Source organism: Zootoca vivipara, chromosome 1 (genome assembly GCF_965207765.1).
Source record: "Zootoca vivipara chromosome 1, rZooViv2.hap1.1, whole genome shotgun sequence".
Taxonomy (NCBI): Eukaryota; Metazoa; Chordata; class Lepidosauria; order Squamata; family Lacertidae; genus Zootoca; species Zootoca vivipara.
In genome coordinates, this window is record NC_142582.1 from 39,659,170 (window position 1) to 39,678,627 (window position 19,458).

Sequence of the window (19,458 nt, forward strand, 5' to 3'; positions counted from 1 at the left end):
CCAAAAGCCCAGCTGTGAAATATCAGAAAACCGATCCTATCTCAGTGAAGTTGGTGACAGATTAATTTCCATAAATAAATCAGAATAGCTTTATCCTCTTGAAACCTAAAAGCAGATTTAAGGAGAAGATGAGTATGCTAATAAGGGATGGGTAGATAAGGAAACAGGGATTTGAAGAAAACAAAATGATAATTATGCAGTGTGTGAATTCAAGCTCAGGTTCTCTCACTGCACAATGCTCATCCTTTTAGTTATTTTGCTTTCAGCAAACAATTGGCCCCAGTGACATAATTAAGATTAAACATTCATGTTCCATTCTAGGTTTAAAAGAAAACGTGTGCTAAAGGAAAACAAGAACAAACAAACATTTTCTATTCCACATTTCTTTATCTGAGTATTGCATCTGAAGTGTCACTTCAGACATTTTATTTGAGGCAAATGTGTCTTACCACTTTGTGTACATACTGTAGGGAGTCATTCACAGTGTCCCAATATGATATATGTGGTTGTAAACTCATCTAGGTTGCATGTGTACACTGCACTGTTACATCCATGCAAATGTAAAATGTCTGGACAAGTGCACACTTAAAATGTAATACAGTGGTACCTCAGGTTACAGACGCTTCGGGTTACAAACTCTGCCAACCAGGAAGTGGTTGCTCCAGGTTAAGAACTTTGCCCCAGGATAAGAACAGAAATTGCGCACCAGTGGCAGCAGGAGGCCCCATTAGTGAAAGCACGCCTTAGGTTAAGAACTGTTTCAGGTTAAGAACGGACCTCTGGAACAAATTAAGTTCTTAACCCGAGGTACCACTGTATGTGAATTCACATTTACCTGCCTTTTTTGCCATTCAAGATTTGGGGGCTGCATTGCAGCACTTTGGAATAGCAATGGGAAGTTAGGTCCCTGCGGAACACTTGTTTTTTTAAAAAAAAATCAGGTTAGCCATGGAGTTCCATTCTGGTTTGGAGTCCACTTTCATCAAGTATTGCTGAAAATATAGCCTACTGTGACTTCATGGTAGATATCATTGCAGTGATCTTGTTGTGTGACGCTTCTTTCCCCTCCCCCAACTCTCCTTTCCTTTGCTAAAGAAGAAAGACAGTTAATCTCTAAGGCAAGGAGGTCCAAAATGCTGAAGTGACTGAGGGATGTAATGCGTGAATCAGAATTTAGAGTAAGACAGCTATACTCAATAGTTAAAAAGCTTAAAATGCAGAACAATGACTCAATGGAATTGCCTTCTTGGGTATCATGCATACCTTCCAACACTGTTGTGTTAGCAAATGTAGATTTTGTCTGAAAAACATTCTAATTATAGTATTTTATGTTGGTTTTTCCTGTTATCGTTTGCATTCTATTCCATTCCAACTAGAAAAATGCTTGGCTTTACTTTGAGGTTTTCTGTTGTGCTAGACTAGGAGCTTTCAGAATCCTACCTTTAAGGAATCTTTTCTACATCTGCTTATCAAGGGACCCTGCATAGGTATATAGTGATACCTCGGTTTACGAACTTAATCTGTTTTGGAAGTCCGTTCTTAAACCGAAACCGTTCTTAAACCGAGGAGCGCTTTCCCTAATGAGGCCTCCCACCACCAGTGCCCTTCCACATTTTGGATTCCGTTCTTAGACCAAGGTAAAGTTCGCAAGCCGGGACACTACTTCTGGTTTTGTGGAGTTCGTAAACTGAATAGTTTGTAAATAGGGCTATTCTTAAACCGAGGTACCACTGTAATTGAGTTTATTCAGGGCATTTTCCACATTTGGTGGACCATAGGACTGCTCCACATGAGCTGTGAGTACACCCTTGAATATTATCCATAATCTCCTGCGACTACACATTACAGGGGAAGGTTGGCAATGGAAGACAACCTGTCTTTCATGGAAGTTTGTCTGCCATGTTTGATCATCTTACTGAAGAACTCTATTGACATTTCAAGGATACCTAGCCCAAGAATTCCAAATCCTGTGCTCTGGGTATCTGTGTATTATTAATAAGCTATACTATTAAGCAACATTAATTCTCATCTAGTACCGGTAGTATCATATAATTGTAGAGTTGGGACCCTAAGGGTCAGTTAGCCCCTGCAATGCAGGAATAGCATCATAGCCTCTCACTCCATCTAAATAATATCTATGTTTTAAATATGTATGCTACCCATTTTGTGTTTCTACATGTACTCCTTGGTCAGCATAAAAAGGTTCTATATATTGAGTTTCTTAATATTGCATGTTAGATTGTAGTATGTCATTTATTATTATTATTTTTCTATTTATTTTATGTACGTAGGTTAAGTGCTGGAATTTTCCATTTGTAAACTTACCAAAGGATTTGAGAAAATAATCAAACCCCCTTAATGACCCATATAGTGTTCAATTGTCCAAGGGCTGTATCACTAACACTATTTAACATGGATGGACTTTGCATTGGACAAACAGCTTAAACATTGAAGCCAGGATCACTTGTTTTCTGGCAGAGGAGTCCAAGCATGTGGCACATTCTATTTTGCTAGAGATTGTTCTTAACCTTCTCTTGAAATGTCAGTTCCAGACATTTCGGCGATTCCAGGAAAGAAAATGTTGAAGGTTTTAAAGGCTTGTCAGTCTTAACCATCATGCAGTAAACAGAAAGACAATAAAGGATGTTATGATTCTTGCACAAGCTTTTTTTTTAATAGATCAGAGCATCTTTTGAGAAAAATATTATGCAAGCACAGCAGAAATGCCTAACGTTATCTCAGAAAAACTGAGGCTCAACATTTTACAGAGACAGCTGTAAGACAGGTGGTGTGTGTTTGTCCAGTCATTGCAGTCTTATAAATCTTGCTTCAATCTATAGATTTGGAAATTCAAAATGAAGTTGCTCATTCACTAACTAGCAATTAAAGAGTAAAGCTGGTTATATTAATAGACCCGTCAAATTTCATAGTAAGAATACACAAACATACAAATCCATTAATTGTTCTAATCTTTACTAAGGACATTTTAAGATCCTGCATGTAGTCAGAGCAGTCATATTTGATTTTGATTGAAATTTCATTTTAATTTCTTTCTCTCAATTGATGACCAATGGATTATTCTGACTTCCTCATTTAAGTCAATAGCAGTATCACTCACAATTTTCTTGCAGCAGGATCTAGTCTTAATTTATGTATACCATGCCTGTTATTCTAGCTTTCATTACACCTAGGCTTCATTTTAACACTGGTTTCTTAATTTATTCTTACTCTTAAATCCATATTGTAATATTTATTACCTCTACAATTTTATTTCAGCACTTCAGTCTTCCTATCAATATGACTTATAAGTTTCTGATTATGTACCACCTCCCAATTAACCTACAGTGGACTGTTCAGATATAATGTTAAAATAATGAGTGTCATCTGACAAAGTGGCAAATCATGGTAAACAAAAAACCAGAGCTAAAGTAGTTGCTGGTTGTATATAAGGAGAGGAAGGTGTTTAGTTGCCAGCTGTGGGGCACACAGATGCTGTATCCCTTATACAGTATATCAGGGGTGGCCAACTTCAAAGAGACTGCAATCTACTAACAGAGTTAAAAACTGGCAGTGATCTACCCCCCTTTGGGGGGTTCAGGTCAAAGTTGTTGAGCTTTTTTTAGGAAGGAAAGCCCTGTATTTTGGGGGGGGGAGGGTTCATGTAAAAATTGGTCGAGGTTGTTGAGCTTTTTAGGAAGGAAAGCCATCCATGTTTTAGGGGGTTCAGGTCAAAGTTGAGCTCTTTTTTTAAGGAAGGAAAGCCCTGTTTGGGGGGCTTCGGGGCAAACATGTAGAGCTTTTTTTAGGGGAGCCAAAGTTGCTGAGCTTCTTTGGGGGGAGCCAGTGATCTACCACAGATGTCCAGTGATCTATTAGTAGATCATGATCTACCTGTTGGACATGCTTGCTTTATAGCAGGGGTGGCCAACTCCGAAGAAACTGCGATCTACTCACTGTTAAAAACTGGCAGTGAAAACTCAATATTTGAAAACTCAATATTTGGTTCTGCATAGGTTTAAGTAAAACCATCTGTGAGACACAGAAAAGGGGGGAATTGGTTGCTTATTTTCTAAATCATTGCTTTTACCTACTGTTTAGGTCAAAATGCTTGGAAAGCTGTTGATACATTGGGTAGCCTTGGGCCAATCACTGTCCCTAAAACTAACCTACATGTTGCACAGAGATAGGGAACCAGTGGTCTTCCACATGTTGTTGAAATTCCACTCCCATCAGCCTCAACTACCCAACTAGCTTTGTCAATAGTCCATTACCTACTCTTAATGTGCCACCTCTATAGATATATTCCTTAATAGCAAAGTGTACAAATTTATCAACACATGTAGAACAAAGATCTATTGGGCTATAGTATAAAACTATCCAAAAAGTAAATTGAGCCATGGGCATCTTGTGCTCCTACTGTAGTTGCAGTATAGTGTTTGTTAAATTTAAGCCTTATAGCCTCTGTTCAATTGCTAATAGATGTCACATTTTAATTGATGTGTTTTTACTTGCTGAGTGTTCCAGAAGACACTCTGGGTACTCTTGTCGCCTTTAAAATTCCAGCCTGGGGTGTATGTGATCCAAACTGATTTGTAGTGTCTATAAACAACTGTCCTGTGATAAAGATGGGAGAGCAGCTCAATCAGATGTGGGTGGGTGGTTGAGTTCTACCTGCTGAAATAAGAAGCAGTAAAAAGGTGACATCTGAGAGTACACCTTGTCACTGGTGCATCAATCCAGGCAGAGGGAAATGAAGGCCAAGTGTTTACTAGGACTTAAAATAAGCAGGATAAGGTTGTTGTCTCTCTCTTTAGAGAAGGGGGGGGGGGTAAAGCAAGCAGCTAGTAATGCAGGCCTTGAATATTTGAAAAAAATATATGAAGAGAACTGGATGCCCTTATTTAAAAATTTCAAGCCTCTTGTTGAAAGCCTTAAATGGTGGAGTGTCTGTACCTCATAGCACAGAATGTAGGGAATTACAAATAAAAAAGATTAAAGATGTTGAGTACATTTGAAGTACTTGAACAACTTTAATGTACTGAATGGGCCATGCTAAATGAGTCTCTGTGTAAATCAATAATCCTCTCTATAAAGAGACTAATAGTTTAGTATGAATAACAAGGAAATGTACATGGTAACTAGTGTTCTAGGATTCTGTCAGTGTTTTTAAAGTTCACTGCCATAACTCTGTTTGCCTTGACCTTTAACAGTGATACCTTCAAAGATTTTTTAGTTGCTAGTTGAGGTTCAACTTGACACAAGACCTTTTAAACCCTCATTTCCTTTTCCCTTGGTGCTGATGCAGTAGCTAATATACTGCCCGCTCCTTATCTACCACTTTCTCTTCCCTTTTGCTTTTTGTTCCTCTGTAATTATAGGTGTGCCAGGCAGAATTTTCTCTCTGCATGCTTCCCTCCTCTTTCCTCCTGCGGGAAATTCAGGTTGTTTCTTTGTCACAGTTTTCATTAGAATATTTAAGCTTTCCATGCGCTAGTTAATTATCTTCCCTAATACAATGTAGCTTTGCCATTTACATCTGGTGTGACTTATTCTGCCTTGGTGGTAAGTAAAAGGTCTAGTGACATCAGTGACAGTGAAATTCCATAGTCGTATCATAACTGTGTTAAGTGGAGATAACTGAGAAGGATCACAGTTTGTTGTCTCACCGAGTTGGTGAGGTTCATTCAATATCAACACAAAACTGAGCCTTCAGTGCTATTGGCCCACTCCTGTGTAATGCTCTTCCAATAGAGATTCAGAAGGCACTGTCTATATTACAGTGGTCCCTCGACTTACGAATTACTCAGCATCCGAAGTTTTCGACTTACGAACGGGACAAATGGCCGCACGCTTATGAATTTCCCTACATCCGAACAGAAACCGTTGGCAGTTTTAAATGTGGTTTCCTCGACTTATGAATTTTAAATGCGTTTTTTTTTACTTGCAATTTTTTCTGAATATTTTCAGAAAAACCGCTTTTTATGGGAAACCGCTTTTTGACTTACGAACTTTTCAACCTATGAATGTGCATTCGGAACAGATTAAGTTCGTAAGTCAAGGCACCACTGTACATTTCACGTGTTTGCTGAAGACTTTCATTGCTGCCGGGCTTATGTAAACAATTAAGAAAAACATATTCCGTAATAGTCAGTTGATGTTTTATCTCTGTTATTATTCCTATTGCATGTTAGTAGTTGTAACCACCTTAGATAATATTTATGAAATTGCAGTATATAATTACGTTTATAAATTAATAATTATATAATATCATGAAGAATATTACAAAAAAAATCATTTGACAGTTCAACTCAGTTCTAAAGAGAAGGTTCAGCAAGATGCTGTTGTTGTTGTTGTTATTCCTCCTGGATATGCATTCCTTAGTCCTCTCAGTTTCTTCTCCTTCCATTTCTTTGAACATACGAGTCACCTCTTTAAGTCCTTTCGTTATACAGTGCTACCTCTGGTTAAGAAATTAATTCGTTCCGGAAGTCCGTTCTTAACCTGAAACTGTTCTTAACCTGAAGCACCACTTTAGCTAATGGGGCCTCCTGCTGCTGCCGTGCCACCGGAGCATGATTTCTGTTCTCATCCTGAAGCAAAGTTCTTAACCTGAGGTACTATTTCTGGGTTAGCGGAGTCTGTAACATGAAGCGTTTGTAGCTTGAAGCGTTTGTAACCCGAGGTACCACTGTATCTCTTACGAGGTGGTAAAATAATAATGTTGCATCACTCTGTGATTCGCAAGCATCTTTCTATAAAACTGGCTCACATATATTTACTGATAACATTCCATACCTCATAGTTCTTTTCCAGCAAAATAAGGGATCTTGGGTTATGACAGTAGTTTTCAACCTGTGTGTCATGGCACTCTGGGGTGCCTTGAATCTTAGGTTGCCATCACTAGCTGAACATATGCAACATATGGTATGTATGAAAGAGTTTAAGCCCTTAGTGTTTTGTTTTTTTCAAACCACCAGCAGTGCATGTTTCATTCAAAATGATTTGAATGTGTTTCCTTTTGAATTGTTTGTAGATTGGGGGGAGAGCCTTATCTAATGAAGGTAATTTAAAGTTTCTTAAGATTATCGCACTGCTGTCAAAAACAAAATTCCTATTTAATTTTGTGGTTGGTGAGTCTTTTCTTTTTCCAACCCTATTTCAGAAATACCTGTCAATGTACGCTCATCAGTCGGATCTTTTAGTATCTTAATAGTCACTGGAGCAATATGTAAATGACTCCTTTAATGGGAAAGTGTTACATGGTGTATTTGGCTCACTTGATGCTGTAGCTGTGGGTAATGGTTCAATGGGAAATAGTTTGCTGTGAGGCTTTAGTTGTAATAGCACAAACACCTGTGAATTCTTCCTTCATTAAAGGCCCAACTGAAGTCAAAATGAGAAACCACTAAAACTGGTAAGCAATCTTCTTCCTTCCTTTCCTTTGATTTATGGACATACACCCAACCATATGTTATGTCATGAGAAGCAGTGACTGAAAACCACAATAATCTATCTCTGATGGCTTCTTATTTACTGTACAATGTAAGCTGTGTTATATGGATCTGAACTAGCTAGGTGGAATTTAACAGTGATTGGACAGTAGTCATTGTGACAGTTTTCAGATACTCAAAATCTGATGTGAAGAAGACATCAAGATAACCACATATTTTGGTTGTGTGATTGTGTTAGAAGCAATGCATTATGTACACATAATACTGCTTTATTTTTCTTTTAAAAATGATTTCCTAATTGTAGATTTGCCTGGTGTAAACACAAGACCAAACTGGAAACCTTTAATATTAACCCTCAAGTCACTTAGATTATACAGCTTTCAAATTGTGGATGGTATCCAACTGGTGTCCCTCCACTGACCCATCAGTGGAATGTGGAAGGGGACAATTTTTGGTGATTTCCCAACACTGCCCCCACTCAAAAAAACAAACAAACAAACAAAAACTCTGTTCCATAGACTCTCCAGAACAGATCTGGGCAGAGAACTACTTGGGGGAGAGAATTTGTTGTTTTATTTTAAAACTTCCTTCCTCATTCCACTGATAGATTTCTTCCATCAGCAGAGGGACATCAGTCCAAAGTATATTTTTTCCAAACTAATCTCCCCTCTCATTTAATTGTGTTTTTTTTACTATTGCTCATATACATAAAGTGCTTGTCTCAGCAGTTTAAAGAAAATTAACAAGATAGGAAAGGAGACTGCCTCCAAGGTACATATTAAGCACCAAACCATAAGAATGTGTTTATTAGTAGTATAACAACAACAACCATGTAGAATTGTCAAAGATTTGGAAAACTTTCATTTCCTGATGGACTCTTGTGTTGGTAGAAGTAAGGCAGACTGCATTATGCCTTTTCCTCCAAGGGTCGGGCTGCTGTGCTTTCAGTGACCAGGAAAAAAATGTGGAATATCTAGTCTTATACAGTATAACCAACACACATGAAGGAGTTAATGCCACAGAGTAATCTGTCATGCCAGGCTTCGCTAGGTCATCCCCCCCTCACATTAAGAGGGAGGCAATCAAGCATATTGTTCTTCAGTCTACCTGAGAAGCTCAGTGTGTAAAGAGGCCTCAGCTGTTTGCTCCAAGCTCAAACGCCATGGCTCTTACAAGCCTCTCAAGTTCCTATACCAGTAATTTAGGAGCTTTCTCCACTAACTAAGCCCATATTTTAAAGGTCTAACAGCCTATATGTCCTCAATTTGCTTTGCTATATATTTTGTGGTTTTTAATCTTTGCTGGTGTTCTCTGACCAAAGAGTACTTGTCCCAAACCTGCATATTGTGTTTTTTGTTCTGTTTCTTGTTTTTGATTTTATGGGATAGCATCCAATCATAGCTGCCAAGTTTTCCCTTTTCTCGCGAGGAAGCCTATTCAGCATAAGGCTTGTTGTTGTTTAGTCGTTTAGTCGTGTCCGACTCTTCGTGACCCCATGGACCAGAGCACGCCAGGCACTCCTGTCTTGCACTGCCTCCCGCAGTTTGGTCAAACTCATGTTCGTAGCTTCGAGAACACTGTCCAACCATCTTGTCCTCTGTCGTCCCCTTCTCCTAGTGCCCTCAATCTTTCCCAACATCAGGGTCTTTTCCAAGGATTCTTCTCTTCTCATGAGGTGGCCAAAGTATTGGAGCCTCAGCTTCACGATCTGTCCTTCCAGGGAGCACTCAGGGCTGATTTCCTTAAGAATGGATAGGTTTGATCTTCTAGCAGTCCATGGGACTCTCAAGAGTCTCCTCCAGCACCATAATTCAAAAGCATCAATTCTTCGACGATCAGCCTTCTTTATGGTCCAGCTCTCACTTCCATACATCACTACTGGGAAAACCATAGCTTTAACTATACGGACCTTTGTCGGCAAAGTGATGTCTCTGCTTTTTAAGATGCTGTCTAGGTTTGTCATTGCTTTTCTCCCAAGAAGCAGGCGTCTTTTAATTTCGTGACTGCTGTCACCATCTGCAGTGATCAAGGAGCCCAAGAAAGTAAAATCTCTCACTGCCTAAGGCAATTTCCCTTAAAAAAAAAGGGAGAACTTGGCAGCTATGCATCCAATTTCATTGTAATTACACAATGACAATAAAGAAATCTAATCTATTATTGGCATCCAGGAATTCTTCTTTTCTATCTATTTTTTCCACTACCACTACTTTTCTATCTATTTTTTCCACTACCTGTTGACTAGCATAGGGCACCTGGAAGCATTGCATGACCAGACCATGCTTATGGCAGTATGAAATCTAGGACTTGGGTGGAAAATATATTGCAAGCCCAAGTTATAGACAAACTAAATGGGCCAAACATTTCGCTTTGGTTTCCTTCTCAGTTGTATTGTTTTTTTGTTTGTTGTTTGTTTTATACTACACTTGTATCTCAAAGTGGCTTACAAACAAAAGAAAAAACACACATACAAAATTTAAGGCATAGATCAGGCATCCCCAAACTGGGGCCCTCCAGATGTTTTGGCCTACAACTCCCATGATTCCTAGCTAAGAGGACCAGTGGTCAGGGATGATGGGAATTGTAGTCCAAAACATCTGGAGGGCCGAAGTCTGGGGATGTCTGGCATAGATTATAAGAAAATAAGAACAGCATAGAAGTATTCATGGTGCTTCTGTCATGCTAGGTCTCCCTATACATTTATGCGACTTTGGCGCAAGAGCTGAGCTGAATCTATAGTGCTTGGTGTCTAGGATTTATGTGTACAAAAGGGAAAGACTTGCTTATTTTGTAATCTGAAGTGATGCTCAACAAACAACAACTCTATCTTGCTAAAAATGTAAATGTTGCTGAAAACACAGAGACTTTAAAAATTAATCTCAGCCTACTGTGAGATAACTGATGCCATGAAGAAATTTTACATACATGTTTCCCCTACGTAATTCTGCAAACTTTCTTTCTCATGATGCTCATCTTAAGCTGTTGAGATACACTTTCAATACATTTATAGACATGTGACAATACATGAGGTAAGCATAATCTAGGCACAAGCATGTAGAATCATGGATTTCAAAGAGATGAAGAAAGGTATGCAGCATGCATGCTAAGAGTGACATAAAATCCTATTTTTTAGGCTAAGGTGCAAAACAGAAAATAGACCTCCTTATATTTTACAGTTTATTTTATTTTTACCTCCAATGCTCTGTTACATTATTGGTGATTTAATGTATTTAGCCATTGCTTTTTCATCCTTAGGGGGCTGGCAGGAGGGTCTTAAATGAAGTCATTGAAGCGTTCCCTTCCTATTTCAGTCCCTATTACAAAATGTCAAATAAATGGATATGATTTGCTCAGCAATCAAGGGAAGGATAGGCACCAAGCTTGCATAAAATCCAGTTAGTTTATATTTAAAACCTCTAGGATCAGAATCCTTATGAATATCTCTCTAACTTGTCCTATCAAATGATTATATGATTATACTGTATTAGTTGTAAGACTCTCATATCCTTATTTCTTAATTTTGTATTTGGGGAACATGGGCTAAGCAAAAAATATGCAAGCAAGCACCGCTTTCTTGTTTCTCTGACCAGGGAGTACAAATCAGCAAAAAATGTAAATATCTAAATCACTGCAGTAGCAAAATGAAGAAGAGTCTCCAGCTGTGTAAATTCAAATCCATTTTCAGACTTAAAAGTTCAACATTCAGATATATCAAGTTTGCTTTCTAACATTTTCTGTTACAAGCTTATTGATAGAGGTGGTCTGGTTGACACTGTGATCTCTGGACTTGACTTTCAAAAGCCAGAGTACCTCACCAAATATTCCTAAGTAAGCTTAGCAGTCAAGGAATAAGATGAGAGATCCTCTTGTGGATCAGGAATTGGTTAAGTAGTGGGAAGCAGAGAGTAGGAATAAATGGATTGTTCTTTGAATGGGGAGATGTAGAAAGTGGAGTCTCCCAAGGATTGGTATTGGGATCTATGAAGTTAGGGGTGAGCTGCAAAGTGGTCAAGTTTGCTGATGGTGCTAAACAGTTAAGGATCATTAAAATAAAATGAGATCATTAGAAGTCCAAAAAGACCTGCATACTGAGTGAATGGGTAGTAAAATGGCAAATGCAATTCAGTGTAAACAAGTGTAAAGTGATACATGTAAGGGCAAAAATATATATCTTAATTTCACATGTACAAGTGGCTTAGTTATGTGTCTGCCACAAAGTGGGGTGGCATCCCACACCAATCCCTCCCACTCTGAGTTCTGCTGTCACTTCTTTTCTTCATCTCCTTTTCAGCTGTGTCTACTCTCCTGAATCCATTGCCCTGGAATACAGTTGCAATGTTCGCTTCTACAATTGATTTGGCCCTGAGTAGCCTCAGTGTGTGCTGGCTGTACACTAATATGGAGGTGATTATTCCAGAGGGAAATTATTTTCTCCCTCCTCTTATCACAACAATTTGGTTGTATCACACAAGTATAGTAGCTTTTGGAATGCTACCTCACTCTGTGGCTCTCATCATTTAACCAAAGTAGATATGGTACAAAGAAGTGATGTATGGGTGTTGGTGTGAGGGAAGTGACCCCTTTTTAAAGATGAATGTCAGCTTGCCTCTTTGGGAACGGGCAGTGTTTCAGAGAAAACTTCGGGGGAAAGCTCGAGCTGTGCATCTGGTCCTCTTACTTGCATGCCAATTAATTATTTGGATCACAGCCTTAATGTGCTAGCACAAGCCTAGCGTAACTTGATTTCATTACCAATAACAAAAAAGCCCCCAACACTTTTCATAGATTGTCAGAACATTAAAAGAGAAGCAAGCAATGTAAACTATGTAATGGTTGTAATTATGTGTGGTATTGATTGCGGTGTCATGGTTACGTGATGTGAAGGTTATGCATAGAGACCAGGTGTCATGCCTGGATTCCCAAGGCTAGTGTTTGTTTTTGCTTGAACGTTTATTTTATTTTGTTCCCACCTCTGGAGGAATTAATATTTAGACTCAGTGCTGCCTAGATGGCTTAGAACTTTTATTTGGTCCTAATACATTTGAAAGGGATTCCATATCCCAAAAGACTTCTCCCAAGATACAAGCAAATATTTTACAGGAGTGAAACAAGGCTTTATATCTTGCAGAAATAAAATAATGAATGAATAGTTTAAATTTATGATTTTGTTGGTTGGTTGGTTTTTGAATTTCCCTAACTCCAAACAACATCAGTGTGAAATATGACGACATAAGAACAAAATACATCAACCATCAGTAAAAAAAAAAACCAAACTGAACATTTAATTAACAAGATAGTGTGATGTGCAGCCCTAGGGATAAGAGTCCCAAAAATGAAATGCAAATGCCTGGGAAAATGAGTGTCTTCAGTTGAATCTGAGAACTAAAATATGGAAGACAGACATAACTAAGGGGAGATTATTTCAAAGTCAAGAACCCATCCCCTCTCCATGAATCCTGGTAGGGATTGCAAGCAGAGCCCTACCCCCCCCCCAAAAAAAAATTATATTAAGGATTGCAGTGACTGGTATTCTGCATCTTATGAGGACTTATGAGGACCAAAGCCATTTAGGGCTTTGTAAACTGTTATCAGCACCTTGAATTGGGCCTGGTAGCACATAGGCAACCAGGACTCAGTATCTAGCATTGGTGTTACATTGTCCCATCTCGCTACCCAGTTGCTTAACTTGGCAGCAGTATTCTGCACCAGCTGCAGCTTCCAGACCATGTTCAAGGACATCTACAGCAGTGTTTCTCAACCAGTGTGCCTCCAGATGTTTTGGGACTACAACTCCCATCATCCCTAGCTAGCAAGACCAGTGGTCAGGAATGATGGGAGTTGTAGTCCCAAAACATCTGGAGGCACACTGGTTGAGAAACACTGATCTACAGTCCCACAGCCATGAGATATCCAGAACATGGGTTATTGATAACAGGCTGTCTTGATCCAGGACAGCCATAGATGACAAACCAGCATTCCTTGCTTATTCAAATAGTTCCTCTTATAGCTCCCATTGTTCAGTTGTGATTGAATAGTGGTGACATTTCTTTTCAGAGTGGCAGATCAAAAACATTCTGATCTAATCTAGAAAATTAAAATAGGTTAATATTCTAATCCAGAGACAGTCACTAGCCATGGCACAAGGAACTTCTACTTGTAAAGATGACCATAATTCAACGTGGAAGTGAAAGTTTGACATCACAAGGGCTTGGATTATTTTCATAACACTAAAGGCTATATTTGCTGTTTGTCTATAATTCCTCCCCTCCCTACCCACACTAAGGCGTGAGATGGAGCCCAGAGTGCAGCAGAGAGGAGGTGCTGCTATGTTTACCAGACAGCATGAGATGGTCAAGGTCCAACCTAGTACATTATAATTAGCCAGTGCAATCTAGATACTTCATGCTGATGTCACTAAAAGGGTTGATATTAGATGCCCCTATTCTATTTGTGCATGATCAAAGATTTGGGAACTGTGCAGGCAGTCACAGTTTAGGTCAATTGCCAGTCTCAGATAATGAGATTTCAAGTTCTACTTCTGGATTCCCTGATAAGCTTCCACATTGCACAATTTGTATATTATACCATCCATGTGTTAAAGTTCTGCTGCTTTCAATGTCACTTTATTTAGTTGGAAAGGAGAGGTTTTATACTGGCTGATTGTGCCCTGCATTTTTACCAACTCTTCCAGTCTTACAGCAGTGAACTGTATTTATATATATTTATGATAATTGGAGGTGAGCTTATATACTGCCCACCTATTACACTGGACAAAATAGGCTTGAGCCATTGCACCCAGTGTAAGAGAAAAGTGTGTGCTGCATTTCTAGATTTTATGATATCAGAAAGAAAAACCACTCCTAAAATATGGCTGTGCTATCCATCAATGCTGCAATGTTCGGATGATAAAAAGAAATTGCATTTTATTATTGTATCTCTAAATCTCTTAATATTAAGCTAAGCTTTGTGGTTTGGAAAGGGAAGAGAATGCCCCTGACTCATGATTTTCAAGCATTTGAGCTTGGCAAGCTTGAATAAAAGAAAATTGATGTGCAAAATATCCACTGCAGTGTTTATACTAAAGGCTGTTTTCTGCATCTGCCAAGAATAGATTACAGAGATGTGTAGAATAGCAATGTCTGCCGTTCTCTAAATTGTAATGTATTTTGTGGTAATTTCATAAAGCTAATAGAATTTCTGTGTTATTTGTAACAGCAAATGAGAGCTCATAGATTTAGTTTATTTATTTATTTATCCCCACCCCGAGTTTATTTTAGATCCTGAGGAGGTGTATAGGGTAAATGTATTGATTGGGTTGTCATGTTTCACACCATGCCCACTGATTAATTTGCATTACTTTTCTGTCTTGCAGGCAGAGAATTCCGCACTGGCTATGGAAAATGAAAATCAGAGAGAACAGTATGAACGTTGCCTTGATGAAGTAAGGTGGATCAGTGTTTTGTCACTTTTCCAATAAGCAACCCTTCCCTTTCTTATTGGGTTACATTTTTATTTGTTAGTCAGTTTATAATAAAATAATCCCGAATATACTAATTGTGAACAATTTTTGTAGTTTTGTTTAGGATTCTAGAGATTTCCCATGGGACATACACAGAATTAAAAAATAAATAAATCCAGATGTAGATTAGAAGCAGTGGAATTAGCTCCCTTTGAAACAAAAGAGTTTTTGTGGGTTTTTTTAAAGGTCCAAAGTTAAATACTGTTATTAGCTTCACCTACAAATCCTTGATGGAATGATAGATTTGATTGTCATGTAGTATGGTCCAGTGGTGCTCCTGTTCTTTTACTGAGTGGATCTACACGAGGAAGGTTAATATGGGTTGGTTAATTTAAATCCATAATGCAACACTGAAAAGTCATTGGTTCTTTGCATTTATCTTCAAGACCCATGCTCACTTTGAACAAACCAATTCTGTGATGCCATTGACTTACATTTTGAGAAGTACAGCAATAGATTATGGTAATAGTAATAATCCTTTTTAGCCATGACATATTCTGCATCCCAAATGAAAGAGGATTTTCCAAACCATTTTCTTCTTTTGTTGACCCTAATTAAGCATGAACAATCTAAGGCATTCCAGACAACTTGGAGATTTTACATCCCATAATAATATCAACTTGGATTGTGACCCATGTCTAGTTCTATTTCCTTTTTTCCCTTCTAAGTCACCTAAACTCAGTCTGCAAGTTTGTATTTTCCAGATCAGCTGGGAAACTGTTGATAGTGAAAGTTAGTGGGTCTCTGTCTCATAAGACCCAGCTTAACCACCTGAGTTTAAGACATTCTTGGCCTGCTCTGCTAAGAGAAAATTTTGAAAATTGAAATAGAGATTGTAGGGACACCTCCCCCCCCCCATTTTTTCACAATATTTGTCAGAAGCAGCTTTGAATAATATATGTTTAGACATACATTTTCTTGGGAACTTCCTATGTCGAAGGCTATAAAACCAGGTCCAGCTATACCATTTCCCCCAGCTGGGAGACTTTCCACACTATCCCTTCCATCAAGAAACCTACTACCATTAAGTACCACATATAGGTTGAGGGTGTCCATAAGAAATCAAAGCAATTTTAACACTTGCTGTTTTGGAGCGAGTTTCTACAGAAACTTTTCAGCTAGAATATAGACCTATTTAATAACCTGCTGCTTCTGATTATATGGATTCTGGGGTTTATCAAGCAGCGAAAAATATAGCCATAACTACAAAAAGTCAATTTATTTGCTCACACAAGAATTATATTCTATGTAGTTTGAGGTGAAAGTGTCCCCAGCACTATGCTACCGCATATTTAGAAGTGACACACAAATCTTCTGATCGCATGTGGGCATGCACAAGCGGGCTGTTTTATTTTTTCCAGTGACCGTGGCAGAAAACTTTAAGGCTTCTGATCAGCCCATATGGATGCCAGGTTTACGGTATGAAATTTGGAATAGGTTTATGGGCAGATTAATAGCACAAGGGTTTGCTGCTGGGCAGACAACATAGATTGGAGAGTTGAGCAGTTGTAGATGATCACAAAAGTGACATTCCCCATCTCAGTAATATCAGCGGTATAAACTTTAATTTGATTTGATGGCATGGGATTACTCAGCTGTTTTAGACTCTGTGTATAGGCACAAATCCTCATCAAATAAACTGATAGACAGAGCTGAGGTGCAAAATTGCTGGATTCAGGCCCTCATTATTATTTTCTAAAAACCTTAATGTCCACTTTGTTCCTATGCTTTCTTCTCTGTTTGTTATAAACCTAACCTTCATAACTGCAATACAAATTCTTGCCCTGATATACAAATTAATATTCTGTGAGTGTATCTACCCATAAAATTCAGTCATTGTAAAGTCTGGGGTGGGGGGAATCAGAATCTGAGACAATTACAGTCGCTTATAAATTCTGATAGTAATCCTAACAAACAATTGTTTTGAAATTAGTTGTCTATCTCTGCTATTTCCTCTAAAGTAGATAGATCAATCATTTGGATTGAACTTGAAAGTAAATAGCACTGCAATGCATTATATAAGGATGAGCTTCATTTATTTAAAATTCAATAAATATATCTATAAATTCTAAACCCATCTCCTTGTCTCTAGGAAACCTAATGCAAGAAACAGGATTACCTTCTTCTATCTCAGGGGCCTGAGGTTTAAATGCTTAATCCTAGTTTCCTATTCTGGAAATTGATTGTCAGTTTTTTGTCAAGAGGTGGTATAATATTTATTCATGTTATTATGCCAGTAAAGATTTATGTCAGACTCAGCTGCATTCTATCAGGGCAATGTGATACACCACACTACAACATCTTAAAATTACTATACTAGCATTTGCAATTAGCCACACAAAATATAAAGATGTCACCAATGTTTAACTTGTATTTGAAAGCAACTAAAAGCTGTCATTAACATGCCATGCAAATAAGATAATAAAAGCTTATTCTTATTTTTATTCTTTGTCAGTCGAAAACATGACCAGGTTACTGGAAAGATATCCTGGGTTATTTTAGCTCTGTTGCTATTCTTTCTTAGATAGTCCAGAAATCCTCCAAATTTGTTATGGTGAGGTTTTTTTGTTTTTGTTTTAAATTAAGATGATGGGGGAGATTACTTCAGCTTTTCCAAGTATAAAGATCTTGGATTTCTACATGATGGTAAAGGGATTATTGTTATTCTACCCCATTCATTTCAGTAAGAAGGAAATGCATGGTAAGGGGTGGGGGGAGAGCCATAATCAATTAACATGTTGGTGGTGGTGGACTGAAATCAGCAACAACATGAATACTAATTGTATTTGCTAGATTTATTTCCATTCTGGGCATGGGACAAAAAAAGCGAACATCAGCAATTTCCTTTTCCTGTTTCCACTTTCATCAGAATTCTCCAACATCCTTTGCCACTAGGTTGCCTTACCTTCAGCTATTCAGATCAGAAGTGCTTGCACTGCTCCCTCTTCTGCTTATGCCACTCGGCGCAGCACTCAGTGCCTTTGCAGGCAGAACTGCTACAAATTACTTGGACACAGTCCGCAGAATCTTGTAGGGTTCTGAACATAGCTGTTTGTTTGTTTGTTTGCTTGCTTGCTTGCGTCCTTCCTTGCTTATTTATTTATTTTACTAGTAAGTGGCTTCATGTCATGTCATTTCGTAAAGAAGTAATGTATTGGATGGGTTTGTTCAATTTTGGTACACCAAACAATGTTACAACTAAAAGTACATGCTAGAAGGAATGCTGTTGGATGTCAGTTCTTAAAGCCTAAAGGGCAACACACATGGATTTCAGAGATGCAATATATTTACTGCTGTGGGTTATTATGGCTGTAGTATTAGTCTGTGTCTTGTGTTAAATCATGTACAGAACTATTTTATGTGACGGTTTATTCCCTAGTTGCCTTAGGTTAGAGACCAGTTCTGGAAAGGGAGAAGTGATAATAGGTCATGTTATAAGTGTATGAATCAAATCAAACTCTTGGATCATACAGGAGCAGAATTACTTAGGTTGAAATTTCTGCTCATGTTTCCGTTCATATGAGTAGGTTACATTTTTTTTCCAATGAAGTTGTTGAGAAGAAAGGGGAGTTTTGTTTTTAAATAACGGCAAGGTGTGCTTATTTTCAAATGAACAAGCTTCAGATATAATAGGGCTCTGCTTTGACAACATAAGGTTTTTTAGTTTGTACAAAAATAGGTCATTTTTTTAAACAAAATAAGGTATTAGATAATTTAATGTGTGGTGCAAATGTTAATATCTGGTGGGGTGTTTTTTTTTTAAAAAAAATAGTTTTATACACAATCCTTCTAATCGATGTTTTGTAATCTGATGAAATAAATATAAAGTGTGGCGTGAGTGCCATCCAAGCACATATGATGACTGTAGGCATTTTAATTTTAAGTAGCACTTAACAGTATCTTGCTGTCATGACAGATGTTCTGTTTTGTCAATATTGAATCAAGAAACAATTAGACCTCATGAAAACATCCAGGGCCAAGCCTTCTGCTTGAGCAAAATTGATGATATCTCTTTCAAAATCAGTTGAATGGTACTGGTTTTTTTCAGTCCTATGACTTGTACTACTCCAGAATTTGGTCCCTGCAATTATTTCTATACCTTAGAAGGTATGGGAGTGGGTAGGGGAATAGTGCTAAACTGTGGGTTTCTAAGAACTGTAAGCTTTGGGACAAAATGAGATTTTCAAGGGAAGTGGTAGAATCTGAAACTCTAGTGATGATAAGAGAAGTAAAAAAAAAATCCCTCCAGGTGTGCCTGAAGGAGATTATCCATAGGAACACAGGAAGCTGCTTTTTACCCAATCAGACCATTGATCCTTCTGGTTCTGCACTGTCTATAGGTAAAGGTAAAGGGACAGTAGTGGAGGAAGAGATGCGGCACGGGACGCGTGTGGCCTGTAGGGCGCCCTAGCCGCCACCTCCATCCCGGTCGTGGGCATCCTCCAGAGAGGGAGGCAGCTGGCGCCTGCCCTGGCTCACCCTGCCCAGTGG

At 38.3% G+C, this 19,458-nt stretch overlaps 1 protein-coding gene across 7 annotated transcripts in view; it reads left to right on the forward strand.

The window, feature by feature from the left end:
- The window catches only part of NCKAP5 (NCK associated protein 5), a 492,200-nt gene that overhangs the window by 327,219 nt on the left and 145,523 nt on the right, over positions 1-19,458 (forward strand). For all 7 annotated transcript variants that reach the window (XM_035130237.3, XM_035130308.3, XM_088652144.1 and 4 more), the window contains one exon: positions 14,821-14,889. In XM_035130237.3, the coding sequence (XP_034986128.3) occupies positions 14,821-14,889 (69 nt within the window). The remainder of the gene's footprint in view (positions 1-14,820; positions 14,890-19,458) is intronic.